The following is a 17010-nucleotide window of genomic DNA, read 5'->3' on the forward strand; positions in this document are numbered from 1 at the left end:
CTGCGCTCTGATAATACGGCTGAGGGCAACAGCTTCAACATCGTCACTGGGCTCGGCGCATGCCCAGTGACGATGTTGAAGCTGTTGCCCTCAGCCGTATTATCAGAGCGCAGGCAATCACCGGCATTGCGCCTGCACGGGATTTGGGACGCCGACGAGAGGAGGATCAGGTGTTTGCAGAGCGCGGCGCTGAGGAGGGGGGCGGGTGTTGAGGACTTAGCCGCGCCTCTGGGAGGCGATTCAGCTAAACATGGAGGCGGGGGGGGCGCGGAGATTGCAGAAGAAGATGAGTTGATGTTGGGGCTGGGCCCTGGGGAGAAAAGCAGCCGCATAGCCGGCTGCAGGTCATGAGTGGGCGGGGCCTTATCTGCGCTACGGGCCCCCCAGTGCCACGGGCCCCATAGCAGTGGCGTGGTCTGCCTCTATGGGCGGTACGCCACTGCTGCTGTGGAACATCCAGGTGCTCTTGTGCAAACTGTAAACGTGCAGCAATGTTTTTTTTTGGACAGCAGTGGCTTCCTCTGTGGTATCCTAACATGAAATCCATTCTTATTTAGTGTTTTACGTATCGTAGATTCGATAACAGGGATGTTAGCATATGCCAGAGACTTTTGTAAGTCTTTAGCTGACACTCTAGGATTCTTCTTCACCTCATTGAGCAGTCTGCGCTGTGCTCTTGCAGTCATCTTTACAAGACGGCCACTCCTAGGGAGAGTAGCAGCAGTGCTGAACTTTCTCCATTTATAGACAATTTGTCTTACCGTGGACTAATGAACAGCAAGGCTTTTGGAGATACTTTTTTAATCCTTTCCAGCTTTATGCAAGTCAACAATTCTTAATCGTTGGTCTTCTGAGAGCTCTTTTGTGCAAGGCATCATTCACATCAGGCAATGCTTCTTGTGAAAAGCAAACGCAGAACTGGTGTGTGTTTTTTATAGGGCAGGGCAGCTGTAACCAACACCTCCAATCTCCTCTCATTGATTGGACTCCAGTTGGCTGACACCTCACTCCAATTAGCTCTTGGAGATGTCATTAGTCTACCTTTTCCACCTGCCCTGTGAATGTTTACATGGTGTGTTCAATAAAAACATGGTAACATTTAATTCTTTGTGTGTTATTAGTTTAAGGGCTCTTTCACACTTGCGTTGTCCGGATCTGGCGTGTACTCCATTTGCTGGAAATTCACGCCGGATCCGGAAAAACGCAAGTGAACTGAAAGCATTTGAAGACAGATCCGTCTTCAAAATGCGTTCAGTGTTACTATGGCAGCCAGGACGCTATTAAAGTCCTGGTTGCCATAGTAGGAGCGGGGAGCGGGGGAGCAGTAAGCTTACAGTCCGTGCGGCTCCCGGGGCGCTCCAGAATGACGTCAGAGCGCCCCATGCGAATGGATGACGTGCCATGCGATCACGTCATCCATGCGCGTGGGGCGCCCTGACGTCACTCTGGAGCGCCCCGGGAGCCGCACGGACGGTAAGTATACTGCTCCCCCGCTCCCCACTACACTTCACCATGGCTGCCAGGACTTTAGCGTCCCGGCAGCCATGGTAACCATTCAGAAAAAGCTAAACGTCGGATCCGGCAATGCGCCGAAACGACGTTTAGCTTAAGGCCGGATCTGGATTAACCACTTCAACCCCCTTAATGACCAGGCCACTTTTTACACTTCTGCACTACACTACTTTCACCGTTTATTGCTCGGTCATGCAACTTACCACCCAAATTAATTTTACCTCCTTTTCTTCTCACTAATAGAGCTTTCATTTGGTGGTATTTCATTGCTGCTGACATTTTTACTTTTTTTGTTATTAATCGAAATTTTACGATTTTTTTGCAAAAAAAAATGACATTTTCCACTTCCAGTTGTAAAATTTTGCAAAAAAAACGACATCTATATATAAATCTTTCGCTAAATTTATTGTTCTACATGTCTTTGATTAAAAAAAAATGTTTGGGTAAAAAAAAAAAATGGTTTGGGTAAAAGTTATAGCGTTTACAAACTATGGTACAAAAATGTGAATTTCCGCTTTTTGAAGCAGCTCTGACTTTCTGAGCACCTGTCATGTTTCCTGAGGTTCTACAATGCCCAGACAGTAGAAAACCCCCACAAATGACCCCATTTTGGAAAGTAGACACCCTAAGGTATTCACTGATGGGCATAGTGAGTTCATAGAACTTTTTATTTTTTGTCACAAGTTAGCGGAAAATGATGATTTTTTTTTCTTTTTTTTTTTCTTACAAAGTCTCATATTCCACTAACTTGTGACAAAAAATAAAAACTTCCATGAACTCACTGTGCCCATCATGAAATACCTTGGGGTGTCTTCTTTCCAAAATGGGGTCACTTGTGGGGTAGTTATACTGCCCTGGCATTCTAGGGGCCCTAATGTGTGAGAAGTAGTTTGAAATTAAAATGTGTAAAAAATGACCTGTGAAATCCTAAAGGTGCTCTTTGGAATGTGGGCCCCTTTGCCCATCTAGGCAGCAAAAAAGTGTCACACATGTGGTATCGCCGTACTCAGGAGAAGTTGGGGAATGTGTTTTGGGGTGTCATTTTACATATACCCAAGCTGGGTGAGAGAAATATCTTGGCAAAAGACAACTTTTCCCATTTGTTGAGTACGGCGATACCACATGTGTGACACTTTTTTGCCGCCTAGATGCGCAAAGCGGCCCAAATTCCTTTTAGGAGGGCATTTTTAGACATTTGGATCCACGCTTTCGGGCCCCTAAAATGTCAGGGCAGAATAAAGAAGACACCCCAAGGTATTCAATGAGGGGCATGGCGAGTTCATAGAATTTTTTTTTTTTTTGGCACAAGTTAGCGGAAATTGTTTTTTTTTTGTATTTTCTCACAAAGTCTCAATTTCCGCTAACTTGGGACAAAAATTTCAATCTTTCATGGACTCAATATGCCCCTCACAGAATACCTTGAGGTGTCTTCTTTCCGAAATGGGGTCACATGTGGGGTATTTATACTGCCCTGGCATTTTAGGGGCCCTAAAGCGTGAGAAGAAGTCTGGAATATAAATGTCATTTGGATTCCGTGAGGGGTATGGTGAGTTCATGTGAGATTTTATTTTTTGACACAAGTTAGTGGAATATGAGACTTTGTAAGAAAAAAAAAAAAAAAAAAAAAAACATTTCCGATAACTTGGGCCAAAAAAGATCTGAATAGAGCCTTACAGGGGGTGATCAATGACAGGGTGGTGATCACCCATATAGACTCCCTGATCACCCCCCTGTCATTGATCACCCCCTGTCATTGATCACCCCCCTGTAAGGCTCTATTCAGACGTCTGTATGATTTTTACGGATCCATGGATCGGATCTGCAAAACACATACGGACGTCTGAATGGAGCCTTACATGGGGGTGACCAATGACATGGGGGTGATCACCCCATATAGACTCCCTGATCACCTCCCTGTCATTGATCACCCCCCTGTAAGGCTCCATTCAGACGTCCGTATGCGTTTTGCGGATCCGATCCATGTATCCGTGGATCCGTAAAAATCATACGGATGTCTCAATGGAGCCTTGGGGTGATCAATGACAGGGGGGTGATCAGGGAGTCTATATGGGTGATCACCCCCCTGTCAGGCTCCATTCAGACGTCCGTATGTGTTTTGCGGATCCGATCCATGTATCCGTGGATCCGTAAAAATCATACGGACGTCTGAATGGAGCCTTACAGGGGGGTGATCAATGACAGGGGGTGATCAGGGAGTGTATATGAGGTGATCACCCCCCTGTTATTGATCACCCGCCTGTAAGGCTCCATTCAGACGTCCATATGTGTTTAGCGGATCCGATCCATGTATCCGTAAAAATCATACGGACGTCTGAATGGAGCCTTACAGGGGGGTGATCAATGACAGGGGGGGTAATCAATGACAGGGGGGTGATCAGGGAGTCTATATGGGGTGATCAGGGGTTCATAAGGGGTTAATAAGTGACAGGGGGGGTGTAGTGTAGTGGTGTTTGGTGCTACTTTACACAGCTACCTGTGTCCTCTGGTGGTCGATCCAAACAAAAGGGACCACCAGAGGACCAGGTAGCAGGTATATTAGACGCTGTTATCAAACCAGCGTCTAATATACCTGTTAGGGGTTAAACAAAAATCGCATCTCCAGCCTGCCAGCGAACGATCGCCGCAGTGCGCGCGCGTTCACAGGAAATCTCGGCTCACGTGATATGACGCGTATATGCGTCACTCTGCGCAGAGCTGCCGCCTCCGGACCGCGATCCTGCGTTAGGCGGTCCGGAGGCGGTTAATGCCTTTCAATGGGCATTAATTCCGGATCCGGCCTTGCGGCAAGTGTTCAGGATTTTTGGCTGGAGCAAAAAGCGCAGCATGCTGCGGTATTTTCTCCGGCCAAAAAACGTTCCGGTCCTGAACTGAAGACATCCTGATGCATCCTGAACGGATTTCTCGCCATTCATAATGCATTAGGATAAAACTGATCAGGATTCTTCCGGCATAGATCCCCGACGACGGAACTCTATGCCAGAAGAAAAGAACGCAGGTGTGAAAGAGCCCTAAGCAGACTGTGATTGTCTATGGTTGTAACTTAGGCTCCTTTCACACCTGTGTTCAGGTGTCCGCTCGTGAGCTCCGTTTGAAGGGGCTCACAAGCGGCCCTGAACGCAGCCGTCTGGCCCTAATGCATTCTCAGTGGAGGCGGATCCACTGAGAATGCATCCGCCTGCCAGCGCTCAGCCTCCGCTCCGCTCAGTGAGCGGACGCCTGAACGCTGCAAGCAGCGTTCGGGTGTCCGCCTGGCCGTGCGGAGGCGAGCGGATCCGTTCCGACTTACAATGTAAGTCAATGGGGACGGATCCGCTTGAAGATGACACCATATGGCTCAATCGGATCCGTCCCCCATTGACTTTCAATGTAAAGTCTGGACGGATCCGTTCAGGCTACTTTCACACTTAGAAAATTTTTCTAAGTTATAATGCAGACGGATCCGTTCTGAACGGAGCCACCGTCTGCATTACTATGAGCGGATCCGTTCAGAACGGATCCGATCGAACGCTAGTGTGAAAGTAGCCTTAGATGAAGATCAGATCACATTTTATGACCAATTTGTGCAGAAATCCACATCATTCCAAAGGGTTCACATACTTTTTCTTGCAACTGTAGTCCAGAGCTGCAGCCACAATTCTGCAGTCTACAGAGCAGACATCTCCTATAACTGTACAGTAATCTGTCCCCTTATATAACAGGTCGTCAGCTAAACGGGGTTATGCCCGATGTCTGACTTCCCATACTACTGCAAAGTGTTAATTACCATTGACAAAGTTAATGCAATGTGTATTGAGTTAAATATGTTGTAATTTGTTATGTACAGGTCCTTCTAAAAAAATTAGCATATTGTGATAAAGTTCATTATTTTCTGTAATGTACTGATAAACATTAGACTTTCATATATTTTAGATTCATTACACACCAACTGAAGTAGTTTAAGCCTTTTATTGTTTTTTAATATTGATGATTTTGACATACAGCTCATGAAAACCCAAAATTCCTATCTCAGAAAATTTGCATATTTCATCCGACCAATAAAAGAAAAGTGTTTTTAATACAAAAAAAGTCAACCTTCAAATAATTATGTTCAGTTCTGCACTCAATACTTGGTCGGGAATCCTTTTGCAGAAATGACTGCTTCAATGCGGCGTGGCATGGAGGCAATCAGCCTGTGGCACTGCTGAGGTGTTATGGAGGCCCAGGATGCTTCGATAGCGGCCTTAAGCTCATCCAGAGTGTTGGGTCTTGCGTCTCTCAACTTTCTCTTCCCAATATCCCACAGATTCTCTATGGGGTTCAGGTCAGGAGAGTTGGCAGGCCAATTGAGCACAGTAATACCATGGTCAGTAAACCATTTGCCAGTGGTTTTGGCTCTGTGAGCAGGTGCCAGGTCGTGCTGAAAAATGAAATCTTCATCTCCATAAAGCTTTTCAGCAGATGGAAGCATGAAGTGCTCCAAAATCTCCTGATAGCTAGCTGCATTGACCCTGCCCTTGATAAAACACAGTGCACCAACACCAGCAGCTGACATGGTACCCCAGACCATCACTGACTGTGGGTACTTGACACTGGACTTCAGGCATTTTGGCATTTCCCTCTCCCCAGTCTTCCTCCAGACTCTGGCACCTTGATTTCCGAATGACATGCAAAATTTGCTTTCATCCGAAAAAAGTACTTTGGACCACTGAGCAACAGTCCAGTGCTGCTTCTCTGTAGCCCAGGTCAGGCGCTTCTGCCGCTGTTTCTGGTTCAAAAGTGGCTTGACCTGGGGAATGCGGCACCTGTAGGCCATTTCTTGCACACGCCTGTACACGGTGGCTCTGGATGTTTCTACTCCAGACTCATTCCACTGCTTCCGCAGGTCCCCCAAGGTCTGGAATCGGTCCTTCTCCACAATCTTCCTCAGGGTCCGGTCACCTCTTCTCGTTGTGCAGCGTTTTCTGCCACACTTTTTCCTTCCCACAGACTTCCCACTGAGGTGCCTTGATACAGCACTCTGGGAACAGCCTATTCGTTCAGAAATCTCTTTCTGTGTCTTACCCTCTTGCTTGAGGGTATCAATGATGGCCTTCTGGACAGCAGTCAGGTCGGCAGTCTTACCCATGATTGCGGTTTTGAGTAATGAACCTCAGGAATCTTTTGCAGGTGTTTAGAGTGAATTAGTTGATTCAGATGATTAGGTTAATAGCTCGTTTAGAGAACCTTTTCATGAAATGCTAATTTTTTTAGATAGGAATTTTGGGTTTTCATGAGCCGTATGCCAAAATCATCAATATTAAAACAATAAAAGGCTTGAACTACTTCAGTTGGTGTGTAATGAATCTAAAATATATGAAAGTCTAATGTTTATCAGTACATTACAGAACATAATAAACTTTATCACAATATGCTAATTTTTTTAGAAGGACCTGTACATACACTTAAAGGGGTTCTACCGCTTCAGCAAATAGCATGTATTATATAGAAGAAGCAGGCCATGACAGCGACGAGTCTCCTTAGTATCGCGAGTGACGCTAGGGAGGCTCATTACCGCAGCGGCCTGCTATTGGCTGCCCCGCCCCCGTCACCGGATGTTTTGATCCGCGCGAGAGATAACCCCTTTAACTTTCTCTACATGATGAATGCCGTTTGCTGAAGTGAGACAACCCCTTTAAGATACCATACTAAGTTATAGTTAAAAATGTGGTCATCAATATTAGATCAGCGGGCATCCAACACCTGGCACCACCGCCGATCAGCTGTTTGAAGAGATGGCAGCGCTCATACCAGCACTGCCTCCTCTGCTCTGTTTACCGCAGCAATTGCAGTGGTGAGCAGTGTAATTACAAGTATGGCGTCCCTATTCACTTCTATGTAACTGTTCTCTAGTATTCGCTTGAACAGACAGAGCCGTCTCATAGAAGTGAATGGGGACACCATTTGCTGTGGCCAGCAGGTAAACAAAGTAGAGGAGGCAGCGCTTGTATGAGTGCTGCCTTCTCTTCAAACAGCTGATCGGCAATAATCAATAGTAAAAAGCGGACAACCCCTTTAAGGGTACTTTCACACTTGCGGCAGAGGATTCCGGCAGGCAGTTCCGTCGCCGGAACTGCATGCTGGATCTGTCAATCCGGACGCAAATGTATGGCATTTGTCAGACGACTCTGGATGCGGATCCGTCTGACAAATGCATTGAAATTCCAGATCCGTCTCTCCGGTGTCATCCGGAAAAACGAATCCGGTATTTCTTTTTTTCACAGATTTAAAAGGTCTGCGCATATGCGGACCGGAAGAACGGATCCGTCAATGCGGCAATTTTAATGGCACTAACACATTTCAATGGAAATTAATGGATCCGGCATTCCGGCAAGGGTTTGGAATTTTTGGCCGGAGAGAAAAATACAGCATGCTGCAGTATTTTCTCTGGCCAAAAAACGTAAGAGATACTGAACTGATGCATTCTGAGCGGAATGCTCTCCATTCAGAATGCATTAGGATAAAACTGATCAGTTTTTTTCCGGTATTGAGCCCATAGGACGGAACTCAATACCGGAAAAGAAAAACGCTAGTGTGAAAGTACCTTAAGGCCTCTTGCACACGAACGTGCGCGCCCCGTGGTCGTATTGCGAACCGCATTTGCGGATCCGCAATACACGGGCGCCGTTCCGTGGGCATTCAGCATGACGGATGCGAACCCATTCAGTTGAATGGGTCCGCAAATCCGGAGATGCGGAACGGAAGCACGGAACGGAACCCTACGGAAGCACATGTCCTATCTTTTTGCGGAACGGACGGATCGTGCACTCATTAAAGTGAATGGGTCCGCGATCCGCTGTGGCTGCCCCATGGATTGAGTCCGTGCATTGCAGCCCGCATTCGTGTGCAAGAGGCCTAAGGCAGAAAGGCTTTGCTGCAGTGGAAGGGAATACTGCTAAAACATCCTACCACATTTTAAGGCTACATGCACACGACCGTGGTGTGTTTTGCGGCCTGCAAACCGCGGATGTGCAAAACACAGATGGCGTCCGTGCGCGTTCCGCAATTTGTGGAACAGCATGGACAGCCTTTAATATAACTGCCTATTCTTGTCTGCAAAGCGCGGACAAGAATAGGACAGGTTATATTTTTTTTTGTGGGGCCCCGGAACGGAGCAACAAATGTGGACATCTTTTGCGGCCCATTGAAGTGAATGGGTCCGTATCTGAGCCGCTAAAACTGCGGCTTGGATGCGGACCAGAACAACGACCATGTGCATGAGGCCTAAGACTGATTGGCCACCTGTTTCTGAATCTCACTTCTCTGGGGTACACAATATACAGACCAGAAGACTGCCACCAGTCCTGCATGGGGTTCTACTATACTTCTCTGGGGTATGCTGCAAACAGACTGGAAGACCGCCATCAGTCCCTCACTATTTCTCAGCTACACTTTGGGTTCTCTCCAGTGCTCTGCAGCACACTCTGTTCTGCTCCTCTTCCGTCTTGACGCAGACACAGGAACACACCTGACTCTGCTGGCTCCTTGTACTTCACAAATCTTTTCACCCTCTTGTACGAGCTGCACCATATCGCCCAACATACACACAAAAAATACTATACTATACAGTGCCTTAGTAATAGTGTGGCAAAATAGTACCACCACACAGTGCTGAAATAATACCAACATACACATATAAAATAATCTAATTATACATAGCGGCCTTGGTTGTCAAGTTATTGGTAGCGGTAGCGGCTGATGCACCCTGTACGATTACAGTACGGTGGCCCTGATCATGATGCACAAACAATGCCAGCTCGAAGAGTTAAATACCGCTCTGTAGATACAGTATGTCACATAATAAAACCATAAAACCAGCCATATGTGGAAAGGTATTATTCAGTATCAATAATCAGTGTCTAGAAGTAGCACTAGGGACTCACCTCGCTGACTAGTCCTTGCCAGTCACTCTCTGTATGGTTACTATTCATGATTGGCAGAGCTTTGATACATCAAGCGGTAAGATTCATTAGGCCAATGTACAGTAAGGCAGTCATCCATAAGCTGCAGCTTCCTGAGCCTGATCCACGTTGCCTGCACTGTTTGTTCTACGTCAGCTTTTCAAACCCTGCAAGGGAGGGGTGTGCACCAACCATATGTGACAAACCTGTTACACCACTTGTTATCAGCCTGTGTCCCGTATACTGGATCTGCATTGCAAGTCTGTAATCCGCCTCAGGGCTCATGCACACAACCTTTGTTGTTTTGCGGTCCGTTTTTCACTGATCCGTTGTTCCGTATCTGAGTTTTTTTTTTCTCTCTGATTTAAGTCCTCTTTTGTTCCATTATTCCACAAGACATATCCGTATGGTTTCTGTATTTGATCAATTTTTGCGGATCGTATACAGAAATAGTAACTTGTTAATCACCAAACACATGAGGAATATGGGCTGGGCATAGCATTTCTACAGTACGGATCCCCAAAATACGGATGACATACGGATGTGTTCCGTGTGCATTCCGTATTTTTTGCAGACCCAATGACTTTAATGGGGCCTCGGACCGTGATTTGCAGACAATAATAGGACATGCACTACTTTTTTGCGGAACGGCAATGCGGATAAATGGAATGCACACAAAGTAAGGCTACTTTCACACTTGCGCTTGATCGGATCCGTTCTGAACGGATCCGATCATATTAATGCAGACGGAGGCTCCGTTCAGTACGGATCCGTCTGCATTAATAACTTAGAAAAATTTCTAAGTGCGCAAGATGCCTGAGCGGATCCGTTCAGACTTTCAATGTAAAGTCAATGGGGGACGGATCCGCTTGAAGATTAAGCCATATGGTGTCATCTTCAAGCGGATCCGTTCCCATTGACTTACATTGTAAGTCTGAACGGATCCGCTCGCCTCCGCACGGCCAGGCGGACAGCTGAACGCTGCAAGCAGCGTTCAGCTGTCCGCCTGGCCGTGCGGAGGCGAGCGGAGCGGAGGCTGAACGCCGCCAGACTGATGCAGTCTGAGCGGATCCGCTCCATTCAGACTGCATCAGGGCTGAACGGAGGCGTTCGGGTCCGCTCGTGAGCTCCTTCAAACGGAGCTCACGAGCGGACCGACGAACGCTAGTGTGAAAGTAGCCTAAGGCTACATGCACACGACCGTATGTGTTTTGTGATCCGCAAATTGAATAGGACATGTTATTATTTTTTTTGCGGGGCTACGGAACGGACATACGGATGCGGATAGCACACGGTGTGCTGTCTGCATTTTTTGCAGACCCATTGAAATGAATGGGTCTGCATCCTATTCGCAAAAAAAACGGACATGGAAACAAAATACGTTTGTGTGCATGAGGCCTAATTTGTAGAAAAGCTGTAAGCTGTCTAGGATTCCTGCTGTCTCTGTCTCCTAAAGGGGTTATCCCACTAGAAGTATTACTATGGAGTAAATTGGGCATTTCAAATGTAGTTTTATTACAATATTTCCCCTCTGTTAGCACCCCCTGCTGTTGATCCTGTGGCCAAACTTCTGATCCACCTTCTCCCACATTAAGGCTTCATTCACACAGTCAGTGTTTTCCATCAGTGATTGTGAGCCAAAACCAGGAGTGGATCCTACACAGACATAAGGGAGAAGGGAAAGATCTGCACCTGTTCTGTGCTTTGGACCCACACTTGGTTTTGGCTCAAAATGATGGAAATCACTGACCAAACACTGACTGTGTGAATAAGGCTACATGCACACAACAGTTCCGTTTTTTGTGGTCCGCAAACCGCAGATCCGCAAAAAACGGAAGCCGCCCACGTGCCTTCCGCAATTTGCGGAAAGGGCAGCCCATTGTAGAAATGCCTATTCTTGTCCGCAAAACGGCCAAGATTAGGACATGCTATATTATTTTTGCGGGGCCACGGAACGGAGCAAAGGATGCGGACAGCATATTTTTTACGGCCCCATTGAAGTGAATGTTTTTGCGGCTCCGATGCAGACCTGAAAAAAAAACGACGTGTTCATGAGGCTGTCACGGTGGGGAGTGGGGAAACCCCCCCCCCCCGTACAATGTCAGGAGATAAAGGGTAGCTGCTAGGCCAGGATGCCAGAGTCACCGCCTATTGCGTCCCTAATCCTCACCCTAAGGCCTCATGCACACGACTGTTGTTGTGTTCCGTTCCGCAAAATGGGGTTCCGTTGTTCTATGATCCGTTTCCGTTTTTGTTTCCGTGTGTCTTCCTTTATTTTTGGAGGATCACCAGACATGAAGGAAAGTAAAAAAAAGTCTAAGTCAAGTTTGCCATGCAAATGCTAGGAAAAAAACGGACGCGGACACGAGGTTGCGGATGTCAATCTTGTGTGCCTCCGCGTTTTTTCACGGTCCCATTGACTTGAATTGACAGGTTATATTTTTTTTACGGACTGGAACCACGGATCACGGACGCGGATGACAAATGGTGCATTAGCCGAGTTTTCAACGGACCCATTGAAAGTCAAGGGGTCCGCAGAAAATCACAAAAAACGGAACAACGGACATGGAATGAAACAACGGTCGTGTGCATGAGACCTAACTCCTCACCGTATGAGCGGACCTGGATGGTAGGACAGCTCATACCAAGATACCTTTGGCCCTGAGTCGCCCTGATAATCCCTCACATAGGAGCAGGGGAGAGACGACCTGTTCTTCCAGGTCCGCTCATACGGTGAGGATTAGGGACGCAATAAGAGGTGACCTGCTCCCTGATTCCGGCATCCTGGCCTAGCAGCTACCGTTTATCTCCTGACATTGTACGGTGGGGGGTTTTCCCCACTCCCCACTCCCCACTGTGATAGTATGACCACAAGGGTGGCCCTCACTGCACAGATGATAAAGTCAGGCGCAGTGCACCAGCAGCACACACCAAACCTGGAGGAACACTGAGCTACAGGCTTCCAGCAGAAGTTAAATAGCCCAAAGAGACCACACCCAATCAGGGGGTTAACCCTTACAGCACCAGACAGGGGAAGGCTACAACTTAAAGGGGAAGTGCACACACCAGCCACCACATTGCCACCGGCAACAGCATGTGTGGCAACCATGTCACGGCACACACAGCCAAAGCCGAGACGCTCCCACCACATGCCATAACAGCAACACGTTGCCGCCAGCAACAGCATGCGTGGCAACCATGTCATGGTGCACACAGCCAAAGCCGAGACACTGCCGCCACATGCAATAACAGCAACACGTTGAGCATGGCACCAGTGTCACGGCGCACACAGCAAAGGCCATGACAGAGGCCTAAGGCCTAAGTGGTGGAATAATATGCTTGGTAGGTTCCCTGCTCCTTTCCCCCTTTCACTGTAGTGAAGCGTTCCAGACAGCTTTCATTCATTTGTCTCTACTTCTAAACTCATAGAAATATATAGCTGTCTCTCTCTGTGCAATGCAATGCACTCGTGAGAGATGCAGGTGCTTGAGAGTCACACGGGAAGAGCTGCTGTCAGCCCACACAAAGTAAAGAGACAAATCCTCCAGATTTTCACGGCCCCCTTTGTGGAAATGCCAATTCTTGTAAGGTAAGAATAGGACATGTTCTATAATTTGAGGGATGGACACACGGATGTGGACAGCATACAGATGACATCCATATGCTGTTTTCGTTTTTTTGCGGTCCCATAAAAATGAATGGTTCTGCTTCCGAACCGCATGATTACCTCACTGCCCAGTAGGGAGGAATGTGTCAAGTGATAGGCGTCTCCTTAATCTTAAATGTGGGTGTTCGTCACGGACTCGTCCTGCTAATAACTGTACAAATTCCTCAAAGGGATAAAGTTGGAGGAACTAGGAGCGACCTTAAAGTCACAGTAATCTTACACAGAGAAATTCACAGTTTATATCATAGATTTTACACACAAATGTTTAAGGCTTATAACATAAAATGGCACAACATGGAGTCACACCAGCCAGATGGTAGCCGAGGTGCCCTTGATAGTATAGGTGTTTGTAGGGTGCTTTGGAGGCTGGGACCCCGGTTGCTCGTGACTCCAGCACCGTTAGGTGCAAAGGTTGGTGGTGGAAAAGATGAGGAGTCAATTGTAGTAAATAACAGAACTTTTACTTAAATCAATTGTCTTCAGGTAGTTAGTACAGTTCATGTATATGGCAAGGCAATACTCCAAATATTAGTTCAGCCGTATTCCCTATAGCAGGCTCGGGCAATTGTCAGTCGAGGAGTTTTCCGTATTTCTATATCTTTTCTATACTAGGTTCACACTTTGGCACTGAGGTAATGGATTTAATATCTCTTACTGGTCAGTATCAATCCATAGGGAGGCTCCCTAACTGCAGGCATGTGTCTTCTGCTCCATTCTTTGGAAAGGATGCTCACTGAAGAATTACGGTCCACTATGTCCATAGAGGCACTTGGTAAAGGATAGTTTTGAGTATCAATCATCCGGCTGTGTCCAGGTACTTTTAGGTTCCTCCTGGTCACTGGTGCCTGAGAAGTCCATTGGCTAATTTAGCTTAGGTCTAACCTTCACTAGACTTTGTGTATATCAGACATAGACTCACTGGTCTGTGCTGTGCTGCTGTAATCCTGTTCTATATACTCCCTTAGGATACTTTCACACTACCGTTAAAGTTTTCCGGTATTGAGTTTTGTCCTAGGGGCTCAATACCGGAAAAATCTGTTTTGTCCTAATGCATTCTGAATGGAAAGCAATCCGTTCAGTATGCATCAGGATGTCTTCCGTTCCGTCCCTCTTACGGTATTTTGCTGGAGAAAATACCGCAGCATGCTGCGTTTTTTCTCCAGCCAAAATTTACGGAACACTTGCCGCATTGACGGATCCGGTTTTCTGGTCTGCGCCAGGATAAAGGAGGAGCTGGCAGCGCAGCTTCCTGTTTGCTTCTTTGCTCCAGCCAGCTAGGGAGACTGCAGCGCGCCATTGAAGGTGACTATGGAGGGTTTTTTTTATGTTGTACAAGGATAAAAATATAAGCAGCTCCTATGTACAAACATATGAGCTGTATGTTATAAGTGCATAGATGATGTTAGGAGTAGTATTACCTCAGACTACTACTCCTAGCATCCCCTATGTACTTATGCTACCTTCAGTCCCTATGTACTTTTGCCTAGGGACTGCAGGTTGTATAAGTACATAGTGGATGCTAGGAGAAGTAGTCATACATTCAAGAATATGACTACAACTCCTTTTATTAATTTTTTTGAGAAAAAAACCCCAGCTGGTAGACAGTCTACCAGCCTTGCAGACAGCCCTCCCGCCTGCCAGACAGACAAAGTAAGTAATATTTATGTGGGTCTGTTGTCTTATGTAAAGTTCAAATAATATTTTTTTTTTATAGGCATATCTTCTTCAAGTGAGGCCAGGAGCTCTCCTCCTCGCCAACGTCGCCGACATGATACGATATGTAAAGTTGGATAGCAATCCCAGCTGTAATATTGTGTCATTATTCTAATTATTTATTTTATCTTTTCTCAGTCATCATCTGTGGAGGAGATGCATCCCGGCCAAGAAAGGTCGACAGAGGAGGAAATTGGGGGTTGAGGATGGCAAACGGTAGGTGTTTAATTATTCATTTTCTCAAAAATACATGTCATTGTATGTTCTTAACTCCTTAAGGACACAGCCTTATTTCACCTTCAGGACCAGGCCATTTTTTGCAAATCTGACCAGTGTAACTTTAAGTGGTGATAACTTTAAAATGCTTTAACCTATCCAGACCATTCTGAGAATGTTTTTTCGTCACATATTGTACTTCATGACACTGGTAAAATGAAGTAAAAAAAAATAAATATATATTTATAAAAAAATACCAAATTTACCCAAATGTTTAAAAAATTGCAAATTTCCAAGTTTTAATTTCTCTACTTCTATAATACATAGTAATACCTCCAAAAATAGTTATTACTTTATATTCCCCATATGTCTACTTCATGTTTGGATCATTTTGGGAATTATATTTTATTTTTTGGGATGTTACAAGGCTTAGAAGTTTAGAAACAAATCTTGAAATTTTTCTGAAATTTTCAAAAACCAAATTTTTAGGAACCAGTTCAGGTCTGAAGTCACTTGGTGAGGCTTATATAATAGAAACCACCCAAAAAAGACCCCATTCTAGAAACTACACCCGTCAAGGTATTCAAAATTGATTTTACAAACATCGTTAACAGAGTTAATGGCAGATAGAGATAAAATTTCAGAATTTCAATTTTTGGGCAAATTTTCAATTTTAATCATTTTTGTCCAGTAACAAAGCAAGGGTTAACAGCCAAGCAAAATGCTATATTTATTGCCCCAATTCTGTAGTTTGCAGAAACATCCCATATGTGGCCGGAAAATACTGTATGGGCACACAGTAGGGCGTAGAGGGAAAGGTGCACCGTATGGTTTTTGGAAGGCAGATTTTGCTGGACTGGTTTATTTACACCATGTCCCATTTGAAGCCCCCCTGATTTTTAGGGTACATATGATTTTTAAAAGGAGCAAAAATAATGGTCACAATGTTGAATATTTCAACAATCCTATGGGGCCCCATAGGATTGTTTAAATATTCAACATTGTGACCATTCCAGGGATCATACCACCTCTGTAGTAGTCCACCAGCACAGATCAAGATTGAGAGTTGTTTACAGTGCATTTCATAGCACCACATTCATTTCTCTGTGCGGTGGGTCTATATATTTTAACATATTAGTCCGTCTATCTGTGGGTACACCTCAGTGGGTCTCCACTATATCTCATTTATGAGGATTCCTGCTAACACATAATTTGGTTGTACCAATTGGATAGACGGGTTTGTATTCATGTCCTATGATTATTGTAGGCATTCACCCCCATCCCTGTAGCACGAATAAACTCTTTATTATTTTTGCTCCTTTTAAACGTCCCTTTTTTCTTATATATTGTTCTGTTTGCTAATAAGGGACGTATACCTCCCACATCTAGTTATAGTATTTTTGTACATATGATTTTTGGTTTATCTATATTACATTTTTGTGAGGCAAGGTTACCAGAAATAGAAATTCTGAAATTTCATCTCCATTTGCCAATAACTCTTGTGGAACACCTAAAGGGTTAACAACATTTGTAAAATCAGTTTTGGATACCTTGAGGGGTGTAGTTTCTTAGATGGGGTCACTTTTATGGAGTTTTTACTCTAGGGGTGCATCATGGGGGCTTCAAATGGGACATGGTGCCAAAAAAAAGGCCATGAAAATTTGCCTTCAAGAAACCATACGGCGTTTCTTTCCTTCTGCGCCCTGCCGTTTGGTAATACAGCAGTTTACGACCACATATGGGGTGTTTCTGTAAACTGCAGTATCAGGGTAATAAATATTAAGTTTTGTTTGGCTGTTAACCCTTACTTTGTTATTGGAAGAAAACGGATTAAAATAGAAAATTTGCCAAAAAATAGCTTTTTTGGCACCTTTTTTATTTTTTTACCGTGTTCATCTGAGGGGTTAGGGGGGGGGTATTTTTATAGAGCAGATTCTTATGGACGCAACGATACCTAATAAAATT

General features: G+C 45.4%; 1 protein-coding gene across 1 annotated transcript in view; it reads right to left on the reverse strand.

Annotated features, from left to right (window-relative positions):
- Positions 1-9579, reverse strand: part of CCDC149 (coiled-coil domain containing 149) — a 92355-nt gene extending 82776 nt beyond the window's left edge. Inside the window, exon 1 of the mRNA XM_044296520.1 lies at positions 9432-9579. Coding sequence (XP_044152455.1) covers positions 9432-9479 — 48 coding nt within the window. The 5' untranslated portion in view covers positions 9480-9579. The remainder of the gene's footprint in view (positions 1-9431) is intronic.
- Positions 9580-17010: the final 7431 nt, after the last annotated feature.

This window comes from Bufo gargarizans, chromosome 1 (genome assembly GCF_014858855.1).
Source record: "Bufo gargarizans isolate SCDJY-AF-19 chromosome 1, ASM1485885v1, whole genome shotgun sequence".
Taxonomy (NCBI): Eukaryota; Metazoa; Chordata; class Amphibia; order Anura; family Bufonidae; genus Bufo; species Bufo gargarizans.